The 12322-nt window shown below is 45.6% G+C and overlaps 1 protein-coding gene across 2 annotated transcripts in view; it reads left to right on the top strand.

Moving 5' to 3' along the window:
• The window catches only part of LOC106581604 (EH domain-containing protein 2), a 53748-nt gene extending 43888 nt beyond the window's left edge, over nt 1-9860 (top strand). For both annotated transcript variants that reach the window (XM_014163736.2, XM_014163734.2), the window contains exons 6-8: nt 4120-4308; nt 4513-4674; nt 8102-9860. In XM_014163736.2, coding sequence (XP_014019211.1) covers nt 4120-4308; nt 4513-4674; nt 8102-8662 — 912 coding nt within the window. In that variant the 3' untranslated portion in view covers nt 8663-9860. The remainder of the gene's footprint in view (nt 1-4119; nt 4309-4512; nt 4675-8101) is intronic.
• The last annotated feature ends 2462 nt before the right edge of the window (nt 9861-12322 follow it).

Raw genomic sequence — 12322 nt, 5'->3', positions numbered from 1 at the left:
CAAAAGCAGCACTAAGGTCTAGGAGCACGAGGACAGACGCAGAACCTCGGTCTAATACCATTAAAAGGTAATTTACCACCTTCACAAGTGCAGTCTCAGTGCTATGATGGGGTCTAAAACCAGACTGAAGTGTTTCGTATAGATTGTATGCCTTCAGGAAGGCAGTGAGTTGCTGCGCACCAGCTTTTTCAATTTTTTTTGAGAGGAATTGGAGATTCGATATAGGCCGATTTAGTTAAAAAATATATATATTTTCTGGGGCAAGGTTCGGCTTTTTCAAGAGAGGCTTTATTACTGCCACTTTTAGTGAGTTTGGTACACATCCGGTGGTTAGAAAGACATTTACTATGCTCAACATAGGAGGGCAAAGCACAGGAAGCAGCTCTTTCAGTAGCTTAGATGGAATAGGGTCCAGTATGCAGCTTGAAGGTATAGAGGCCATGATTATTTTCATCAATGTGTCAAATATAGTATTAAAAAACTTGTGTGTCTCCCTTGATCCTAGGTCCTGGCAGAGTTGTGCAGACTCAGGACAACTGAGCTTTGGAGGAATACGTAGATTTAAGAGGAGTCCGTAATTTGCTTTCTAATGATCGTCGAAGTTGATGAATTTATCACTGCTGAAGTGAAAGCCATCCTCTCGGGGAATGCTGCTTTTCAGTTAGCTTTGTGACAGTATCAAAACATTTTTGGGGATTGTTCTTATTTGCCTCAATTAAGTTGGAATAATAGGATGATCGAGCAGCAGTGAGGGCTCTTCGATACCGCACAGTACTTTCTTTGCAAGCTAATCGGAAGACTTCCAGTTTGGTGTAGCGCCATTTCCGTTCCAATTTTCTGGAAGCTTGCTTCAGAGCTCGGGTATTTTCTGTATACCAGGGAGCAAGTTTCTTATGACAAATGTTTTTAGGGGTACAACTGCATCTAGGCTATTACGCAAGGTTACATTTAGTTCCTCAGTTAGATGGTTAACCAATTTTTGTACTCTGATGTCCTTGGGTAGGTGGAGGGAGTCTCTAAGGCCATCAATGAATCTTTGGGTTGTCTGAGAATTTATACTCCGGCTTGTAATGATCCTTGGTTGGGGTCTGAGCAGATTATTTGTTGCGATTGCAAACGTAATAAAATGCTGGTCCGATAGTCCAGGATTATGAGGAAAAACATTAAGATCCACAACATTTATTCCACGGGACAAAACTAGGTCCAGAGTATGACTGTGGCAGTGAGTAGGTCCGGAGACATGTTAGACAAAACCCACTGAGTCGATGATGGCTCCAAAAGCCTTTTGGAGTGGGTCTGTGGACTTTTCCATGTGTCACCAAAAATTAGAATATTATCTGTCATGACTACATAGTCTGATTAGGAATTCAGGGAACTCAGTGTGGAATGCTGTATACGGCCCAGGAGGCCTGTAAACAGTAGCTATGAAAAGTGATTGAGTAGGCTGCATAGATTTAATTTGTTTTAATTTATTTATTTTTGTCATTTAGCAGATGCTCTTATCCAGAGCGACTTACAGTAGTGAATGTGTACATTTCATACATTTCTTTCTCCGTACTGGTCCCCCGTGGGATTTCATGACTAGAAGCTCAAAAGACAAAAACCCAGTTGTTGTTCTTTTTGTAAATTGAAATTTATTGTAAATGTTAGCAACACCTCTGCCTTTGCGGGATGCGCGGGGGGTATGGTCACTAGTGTAACCAGGAGGTGAGGCCTCATTTAACACAGTAAATTCATCAGGCTTAAGCCATGTTTCAGTCAGGCCAATCACATCAAGATTATGATCAGTGATTTGTTCATTGACTATAACTGCCTTGGAAGTGAGGGATCTAACATTAAGTAGACCTATAGATGTGAGGTATCACAATCTCTTTCAATAGTGACAGGAATGGAGGAGGTCTTTATTCCAGTGAGATTGCTAAGGCGAACACCGCCACGTTTTGTTTTGCCCAACCTAGATCGAGGCACAGACAGTCTCAATGGGGATAGCTGAGCTGACTACACTGACTGTGCTAGTGGCAGACTCCACTAAGCTGGCAGGCTGGCTAACAGCTTGCTGCCTGGTGTGGTGGCTAATTTCTGCTAATTTCTACATTACCAAATGAGGAGAGTTACATACTTCACACACCAGTCAGAGTAATACTTAAACTACATCTTTAATAATTAAGAGCTTTGCAAAAGCACTTGACTTTCGATGATGCGCTATCTCTAATGAACCATTGAAAGTGATTACGCAAAAGTACAAAGATCTTTTATAGCCAAGATACAGCCCTCTCAAACTCTCAACGTACATGACGAACCACAGATACATAGAATGGGTCACAAGGTTAAGTTTTGTATGAAAGATATTTATAAAACATAGCAGACAGCAACTGCTGTGTCAACAGTTTTCAATGTATAGACCAGTGTCTGGTCCTCCTACTCCAAACTGGAACCGTCTCTCCCTGGTACGGTATAGAACAGAAACATTAACTCATGTCCTCTGGAATGCTCTTTAGGCGTTATTACCCAAAGACATCATACGTCTCCTCTGTCAGTGCTATCTCATAGAGGCCCAGTAAAACACACATACATATGTAGACAATGTTCCATTATGTCCTCTTCCCTTTCTGATATTCTGCATAGCACCAGGGACATGTGAAAGACAAGCCTGACCTCTCCCCTCTCTGGGCCCCAAGTGACTGAGCCCCAGCTGAGGGAAAAGTGCAACTGCCAACATTCATTATCCAAAGGGATACATTCTAATGACAAGTATCTCACATAAGCATATTATGCAGATAAGACATCTTAATTATCTATGTTACCCAACTAATTCTGATTCATCCATCACACTGGCCTGCACCCTATTTCATTGTGGAGCTAGGGGAGTTAGAGCCCTGTCTATGTTCATAGATAAGATGAGAGCACCCCTCCAGCTAGGATGGAGTCCGTCACTCCTCAGCAGGCCAGGCATGGTCCTGTTTGTAGGTGAGTCCCAGAAAGAGGGCCAATTATCTACAAATTCTATCTTTTGGGAGGGGCAGAACAGTTTTCAACCAGCGATTGAGTTGTGAGACTCTACTGTAGAGCTCATCACTCCCCCTAACTGGAAGGGGGCCAGAGACTCTCTGCTGTAGAGCTCATCACTCCCCCTAACTGGGAGGGGGCCAGAGACTCTCTGCTGTAGAGCTCATCACTCCCCCTAACTGGGAGGGGGCCAGAGACTCTCTGCTGTAGAGCTCATCACTCCCCCTAACTGGGAGGGGGCCAGAGACTCTCTGCTGTAGAGCTCATCACTCCCCCTAACTGGGAGGGGGCCAGAGACTCTCTGCTGTAGAGCTCATCACTCCCCCTAACTGGGAGGGGGCCAGAGACTCTCTGCTGTAGAGCTCATCACTCCCCCTAACTGGGAGGGGGCCAGAGACTCTCTGCTGTAGAGCTCATCACTCCCCCTAACTGGGAGGGGGCCAGAGACTCTCTGCTGTAGAGCTCATCACTCCCCCTAACTGGGAGGGGGCCAGAGACTCTCTGCTGCAGAGCTCATCACTCCTCCCTAACTGGGAGGGGGCCAGAGACAATTACTTGATGCCGACACATCTTTCTAGCTGATTTACACGCTGAAGCTATGTTGTGCTCGGTGACCTCTGACTGTTTCATCCTAACATCGTTGGTGCTGACATGGATAACAATATCACTATACTCTCTACACTCGCCAGTTTTAGCTTTAGCCAGCACCGTCTTTAGATTAGCCTTAACGTCGGTAGCCCTGCCCCCTGGTAAACAGTGTATGATCATTGGATGATTCGTTTTAAGTCTAATACTGCAGGTAATGGAGTCGCCAATGACGAGGGTTTTCAATTTGTCAGAGCTAATGGTGGGAGGCTTCGGCGTCTCAGACCCCGTAACGGGAGGAGGAGAGACCAGAGAAGGCTCGGCTTTTGACTCCGACCCGTTGCTTAATGGGGAGAACCGCTTTAAAGTTTCTGTCGGCTGAATGAGCGGCACCGGTTGATTATTCCTACATCATTTCCTTCCAGAAGCCATGAGTGGGTATAACACCTAAAGGGTTGTGTTGAGTGGGTATAACATTTTGTGATAACTGTAAAAAGGGCTTCATAGATGCATCCTATTGATTGACAGGTGTTCAACACCCCAGAGGTCGTGAGGGTGTATATCGGGTCGTTCTGGTCGGAACCGCTGCTGGTCCCTGATAACCGTCGTCTGTTTGAGCTGGAGGAGGAGGATCTGTTCAGTGACATCCAGAACCTTCCCCATAATGCAGCCCTCAGGAAACTCAACGACCTGGTGAAGAGGGCCCGACTGGTCAGGGTAGGTTCTCTCTCTGTCTGTCTCTGTCTCATTCATCAACTAGATGCTATGATATAATCTGCAACCACACCTGTCTGACCTAGGTACTAAAGAATAAGGTGTCTGACTCAGTTTGATATAAGACATTGAGGAGAAAGTGGCTTTGCTGAAGTTAATATCACCCCCTCATTCTCTCTCTCCCTCCCGCTTCTCTCACCCCTCCAGGTGCATGCCCACATCATAAGTTACCTGAAGAAGGAGATGCCAACCTTCAGGAAGGACAACAGGAAGAAGAACCTGATCTACCAACTTCCTGTCATCTTCTCCAAGATCCAGCTGCAGCACCACATCTCTGCTGGGGACTTCCCTGACTGCGCCAAGATGCAGGTCTATCTGGTTATCTGTTTGCCTGCCTGTCTTTTTGTCTGTCTTTTTTTCATGAATTCGAAAACACTCAACATGATGATAAAAAAATAAACGTTTATTAAATTAGTAGTATAAAACATTTGTTGATAATTTAAAACTGAATTTTTTTATTTTTATATAAACATTCTAAATATTTATATTTAGTCTATTTGGGTTTCAGTGTCCAGCACTAATATGACCCCTCTGTGGAAATGTGAAACTTTTCAATGTCCATAGCAAAAGTCTAGCATCCCTCAGTAATCCATCTCTAAGTTATACAGTGCCTTGCAAAAGTATTCATCACCCTTGGCGGTTTTCCTATTTTGTTGCATTTCAACCTGTAATTTAAACCGATTTTTATTTTGGACTTCATGTAATGGACATCATACACAAAATAGTCCAAATTGGTGAAGTGAAATTTAAAAAAATTACTTATTTTAAAGAAATTCCAAAAAATTCTAAACGGAAAAGTGGCGCATGCATATGTGTTCACCCCTTTGCTATGAAGCCCCTAAATAAGATCTGGTGCAACCAATTACCTTCAGAAGTCACATAATTAGTTAAAGTCCACCTGTGGCAATCTAAGTGTCACATGATCTGTCACATGAGCTCAGTGTGTGTATATATATATATATATATATATATATATATATATATATACACATATATATATATCTTCTGAAAGGCCCCAGAGTCTGCAACACCACTAAGCAAGGGGCACCACCAAGCAAGCGGCACCATGAAGACCAAGGAGCTCTCCAAACAGGTCAGGGACAAAGTTGTGGAGAAGTACAGATCAGGGTTGGGTTCTAAACAAAATTCTGAAACTTTGAACATCCCACGGAGCACCATTAAATCCATTATTAAAAAATTGAAAGAATATGGCACCACAATAAACCTGACAAGAGAGGGCCGCCCACCAGAATTCACGGACCAGGCAAGGAGGGCATTAATCAGAGAGGAAACAAAGAGACCAAAGATAACCCTGAAGGAGCTGCAAAGTTCCACAGTGGAGAATCTGTCGATAGGACCACTTTAAGCTGTACACTCCACAGAGCTGGGCTTTACGGAAGAGTGGCCAGAAAAATAAGCATACATGTTTGGTGTTCGCCAAAAGGCATGTGGGAGACTCCCCGAACATATGGAAGAAGGTACTCTGGTCAGGTGAGACTAAAATTGAGCTTTTTGGCCATCAAGGAAAATGCTATGTCTGGCGCAAACCCAACACCTCTCATCACCCCGAGAACACCATCCCCACAGTGAAGCATGTTGGTGGCAGCATCATGCTGTGGGGATGTTTTTCATCGGCAAGGACTGGAAAACTGGTCAAAATTGAAGGAATGATGGATGGCGCTAAATACAGGGAAACTCTTGAGGGAATCCTGTTTCAGTCTTCCAGAGATTTGAGACCGGAACAGATGTTCATCTTCCAGCAGGACAATGACACTAAGCATACTGCTAAAGCAACACGCGAGTGGTTTAAGGGGAAACATTTAACCTCTATGGGCTAGGTGGGACGCTAGCGTGCCACCCGTGGTGCACTCCATCAACAGCAGGTGCATTTCAAGAGCGGCAAATTTAAATCCAAATAAATGTCAAAATTCACATTTTTCAAACATACAACTATTTTACACCCTTTGAAAGATAAACATCTCCTTAATCTAACCACGTTTTACGATTTCACGGCGAAAGCATAAATTTAGAGTATGTTAGGACAGTACATTTACAAGAGTTGTGTGTAATGTTTTGTCAATTCAAAGACAGGGTCACCAAAACCATAAAACCAGCTAAAATGATGCACTAACCTTTTACAATCTCCATCAGATGACACTCCTAGGACATTATGTTAGACAATGCATGCATTTTTAGTTCTATCAAGTTCATATTTATATCCAAAAACAGCGTTTTACTATGGCATTGATGTTGAGGAAATCGTTTCCCTCCAATAACCGGCAGTCAAGTCAGCGTCACAAATTAAATAATTAAAATTAGAAAACATTGGTAAAATATTATAGATTTACATCTCTTGAACGCAATCAACTTGCCAGATTTAAAAATAACCTTACTGGGAAATCACACTTTGCAATAATCTGAGCACTGCGCCCAGAAAAATACGCGTTGCGATACAGACTAGACGTCTTGCTGGGGAGATCTAAAATCGAAAATACTATGTAAATAATCCATTACCTTTGATTCTCTTCATCAGATGTCACTTCCAGGTATCACAGGTCCATAACGAATGTAGTTTTGTTCAAAAAAGCTCATCATTTATGTCCAAAAATCTCCGTCTTGTTAGCACATGATCTAAGCCAGCCGGACTTCTCGTCATGAACGAGGGGAAAAAATATATTTCCGTTCGTTCAAACATGTCAAACGTTGTATAGCATAAATCATTAGGGCCTTTTTTAACCAGAACATGAATAATATTCAAGGTGGACGAATGCATACTCTTTTATAACGTATTGGAACGAGGGTACCCAACATGAACTCGCGCGCCAGGTGTCTAATGGGACATCATCGTTCCATGGCTCTTGTTCGGTCAGATCTCCCTCCAGAAGACTCAAAACACTTTGTAAAGGCTGGTGACATCTAGTGGAAGCAATAGGAAGTGCCAAAATATTCCTCAGCCCCTGTGTTTTTCAATGGGATAGGTTTAAAGTCAATACAACACATCAGGTATCCACTTCATGTCAGAAAATGTCTCAGGGTTTTGCCTGCCAAATGAGTTCTGTTATACTCACAGACACCATTCAAACAGTTTTAGAAAATTTTGAGTGTTTTCTATCCATATATAATAAGTATATGCATATTCTAGTTACTGGGTAGGATTAGTAACCAGATTAAATCGGGTACATTTTTTTTATCCAGACGTGCAAATGCTGCCCCCTAGCCCTAACAGGTTAAATGTCTTGGAATGGCTTAGTCAAAGCCCAGACCCCAATTCAATAAAAAATCTGTGGTATGACTTAAAGATTGTTGTACACCAGCGGAAACCATCCAACTTGAAGGAGCTGTAGCAGTTTTGCCTTGAATGGGCAAAAATCCCAGTGGCTAGATGTGCCAAGCTTATAGAGATATACCCCAAGAGACTTGCAGCTGTATTTGCTGCAAAAGGTGGCTCTACAAAGTTTTGGTCTTGGGGGGATGAATAGTTATGCAAGCTCAAGTTTTCCTTTTTTTGGTCTAATTTCTTGTTTGCTTCACAAGAAAAAATATTTTGCCTCTTCAAAGTGGTAGGCATGTTGTGTAAATCAAATGATACAAACCCCCCAAAAATCCATTTTAATTCCAGGTTGTAAGACAAAAGAATTGGAAAAATGCCAAGGGGGTGAATACTTTCGCAAGCCACTGTATTTCCCAGACGGATTGATTGGCTGACTAGTTTGCTCTGTTCTCTGTTCCCATCCAGGAGCAGCTGTTGACCCATGACTTCAGTAAGTTCAAGCCCCTGAAACCGTCCCTGATGGCTGCTCTGGACGAGCTGCTGGCATCCGACATCGCCAAGCTGATGCCTCTGCTGCGCCAGGAGGAGATCAACCTGGGGGTGCAGCCAATGGTGCAGGGGGGGGCCTTCCTGGGAACCCGCGCCGGGCCCTTCGTGGAGAACGACCCATTTGGCGATGTGGAGAATGGGGGGAAGGAGGGCGAGGATGGGGGCGATATGGCCTGGGTGGTGACCAAGGACAAGCCCAAATACGACGAGATCTTCTACAACCTGGCGCCCAACGAGGGCAAGCTGAGTGGCACCAAGGCCAAGGACTGGATGGTGAGCACCCGGCTGCCAAACTCCGTCCTGGGGAGGATCTGGAAGCTGTCGGATGTGGACCGAGATGGCATGCTGGATGATGAGGAGTTTGCCCTGGCCAGCCACCTGATCGAGGTGAAGTTAGAGGGGCATGGTCTGCCCCCCGAGCTGCCAGCACGTCTGGTGCCCCCCTCCAAGCGCAGGCAGAAAGGATCTGATATATAGAGAGACTACATTAACCCACCCTTTGGAGCTGAGAGCATAACCCTTTGACAGCTGACACACACACTACTGCCCCACCCATGTTGTCACCTAGTCCCTTACGTTGTCCCCTAGTCCCTTACGTTGTCCCCTAGTCCCTTACGTTGTCCCCCAGTCCCCTATGTTGTCCCCTACGTTGTCCCAGTCCCCTACATTGTCTCCTAGTCCTCTACATTGTCCCCAACATTGTCCCCTACATTGTCTCCTAGTCCTCTACATTCTCCTCTAAATTGTCCCCGACATTGTCGCCCAGTCCCCTACATTGTACCCTAGCCCCCTATTTTATCCCCTACATTGTCTCCTAGTCCTCTATGATGTCCCCTAGGGCCCTACATTGTTTCCTAGTCCCCTACATTGTCCTCTGATGTCCCCTACATTGTCTCCTATTCCCCTACGTAGTCCCCCACATTGTCCCCTACATTGTTTCCTAGTCCCCTACATTGTCCCCTACATTGTTTCCTAGTCCCCTACATTGTCCCCTACATTGTCTCCAAGTCCTCCATGATGTCCCCTACACTGAACCCTAGTCCCCTATGTTATCCCTTACATTGTCTCCTAGTCCTCTATGATGTCCCCTAGGGCCCTACATTGTTTCCTAGTCCCCTACATTGTCCTCTGATGTCCCCTACATTGTCTCCTATTCCCCTACGTAGTCCCCCACATTGTCCCCTACATTGTTTCCTAGTCCCCTACATTGTCCCCTACATTGTTTCCTAGTCCCCTACATTGTCCCCTACATTGTCTCCAAGTCCTCCATGATGTCCCCTACACTGAACCCTAGTCCCCTATGTTATCCCTTACATTGTCTCCTAGTCCTCCATGATGTCCTCTACATTGTCTCCTAGTCCTCTGATGTCCCCTACATTGCCTCCTAGTCCCCTACATTGTCCCCTAGTCCTCTACATTGTCCCCTATATTGTCCCCTATATTTTCCCCCTGTGCCCTACATTGTCTCATTATCTTTCCTTACTTCATGTCTGTAAGCCCCTGGCTGCTCTACCTTGCTTTACTCTGTTCTGCTCTACACTGCTTTACTCTGTTCTGCTTTACTCTGTTCTGCTCTACCCTGCTTTACCATGCTCTGCTCTACCCTGCCCTGCTCTACCCTACCCTGCTCTGCTCTGCCCTGCTCTACCCTGCTCTGCTCTACCCTACTCTGCGCTACTCTGCTCTACTCTACTCTGCTCTACTCTGACCCTGCTCTACTCTACCCTGCTCTACTCTGCCCTGCTCTACTCTGCCCTGCTCTACCCTGCCCTGCCCTGCTCTACCCTGCCCTACTCTACCCTGCCCTGCTCTACCCTGCTCTGCCCTGCTCTGCCCTACCCTGCTCTACTCTACTCTGCTCTACTCTACTCTGCTCTACCCTACTCTGCCCTGCTCTACTCTACCCTGCCCTGCCCTGCTCTACTCTACTCTACTCTACTCTGCTCTACTCTACCCTGCTCTGCTCTGCTCTGCCCTGCCCTGCTCTGCTCTGCTCTACCCTGCTTTTACACAAATCAAGACAGACATATGTTGAAGTCCACAAATCAAGACAGACATATGTTGAAGTCCACAAATCAAGACAGACATATGTTGAAGTCCACTAATCAAGACAGACATATGTTGAAGTCCACTAATCGATGTTGATGTATTTGATGGACAGCTGTTGCCATTAGATACAGTATAAAGCTTGTTTAGTCATCTGTCTGCAGGGGACTGGTCCAACCAATAACATTGCAGCATTTATATAGTTTTCCTCACACACTATGTCACTGTCTTCTTCTATTCAGCTTTTGGGGGATTGTTTAGTGAGTATTGCTGTTGATTTGCTATGTACTAACTAGACAAATAACTGCATTTGTTTCAAATGAATGTCATATGCTGTGAGAACAATGTTGTTATGTAAAACAGTTAGTGACTGTTGTGCACAGCGAAGCCAACAGCTGCATGTTATTATTAGCATTACCTAATAAACTGTATGGACTGTGTTCTGATGACCTCCACTGACCTTTTGTTCAGATTGAAGAGGAGAAGAAGTTGAATTCAGTAGTGTTTTAGAGAAAGGAAAGGTAATGAAGGATGATTGGGTGATTGGTGGGTGATTGGGTGATGGTGGGTGATTGGTGGGTGATTGAGTGATTGGTGGATAATTGGGTGATTGGTGGATGATTGGGTGATTGGTGGATGATTGGGTGATTGGTGGATGATTGGGTGATGGTGGATGATTGGGTGATGGTGGGTGATGGTGGATGATTGGGTGATATTGGGTGATTGGGTGATATTGGGTGATTGGTGGATGATTGGGTGATGGTGGATGATTGGGTGATGGTGGATGATTGGGTGATGGTGGATGATTGGGTGATGGTGGATGATTGGGTGATGGTGGATGATTGGGTGATGGTGGATGATTGGGTGATGGTGGATGATTGGGTGATGGTGGATGATTGGGTGATGGTGGATGATTGGGTGATGATTGGGTGATGGGGTGATGATTGGGTGATGGTGTGATGATTGGGTGATGGTGGATGATTGGGTGATGATTGGGTGATGGGGTGATGATTGGGTGATGGGGTGATGATTGGGTGATGGTGGGTGATGATTGGGTGATTGGTGGGTGATTGGTGGGTGATGGTGGGTGACTGGTGGGTGATGGTGGGTGATGGTGGGTGACTGGTGGGTGATGGTGGATGACTGGTGGGTGATGGTGGATGACTGGTGGGTGATGGTGGATGACTGGTGGGTGATGGTGGGTGATTGGTGGGTGATGGTGGGTGATGGTGGGTGATTGGGTGATTGGGTAATGGTGGATGATGGTGGGTGATTGGGTGATGTTTGACAAGTGGTGATGACTTGATGTGATTCTAATCAACAACATAGACAGAAACATCATTTGAATCTGTGGATTAAAGTGATGCTCCAGGGGCCTAGAATATCAATCATGTGTAGGCACAAATCTGGCCTCATTTATCAGAACCGACAGGACAAGAATTCAGCCTGGTTGGGCCTTTTTTTTAATGTATTTTTAATTTAACGTTTGTTTAAGGTTCAAGTCAGTTAAGAACAAACTGTTATTTACAAGGACGGCCTACCCCGGCCAAACCCTCCCCTAACCCGGAAGACGCTGGGCCAATTGTGCGCCGCCCTTTGGGACTCCCGATCACAGCCGGTTGTGATACAGCCCGTGACCGAACCAGGGTCTGTAGTGACACCTCTAGCACTGAGATGCAGTATTAGACCCCTCCTCCTCTCTGGAGCCCCCCCACATAGCACTGAGATGCAGTATTAGACCCCTCCTCCTCTCTGGAGCCCCCCCACATAGCACTGAGATGCAGTATTAGACCCCTCCTCTCTGGAGCCCCCCCCACATAGCACTGAGATGCAGTATTAGACCCCTCCTCCTCTCTGGAGCCCCCCACATAGCACTGAGATGCCGTATTAGACCCCTCCTCCTCTCTGGAGCCCCCCACATAGCACTGAGATGCCGTATAGACCCCTCCTCCTCTCTGGAGCCCCCCCACATAGCACTGAGATGCAGTATTAGACCCCTCCTCCTCTCTGGAGCCCCCCCACATAGCACTGAGATGCCGTATTAGACCCCTCCTGTCTGGAGCCCCCCCACATAGCACTGAGATGCAGTAT

Source organism: Salmo salar, chromosome ssa20 (genome assembly GCF_905237065.1).
Source record: "Salmo salar chromosome ssa20, Ssal_v3.1, whole genome shotgun sequence".
Classification (NCBI taxonomy): Eukaryota; Metazoa; Chordata; class Actinopteri; order Salmoniformes; family Salmonidae; genus Salmo; species Salmo salar.
The sequence above is the reverse complement of the archived record's forward strand: the minus strand, read 5'-3'. Positions and strand labels throughout refer to the sequence as shown.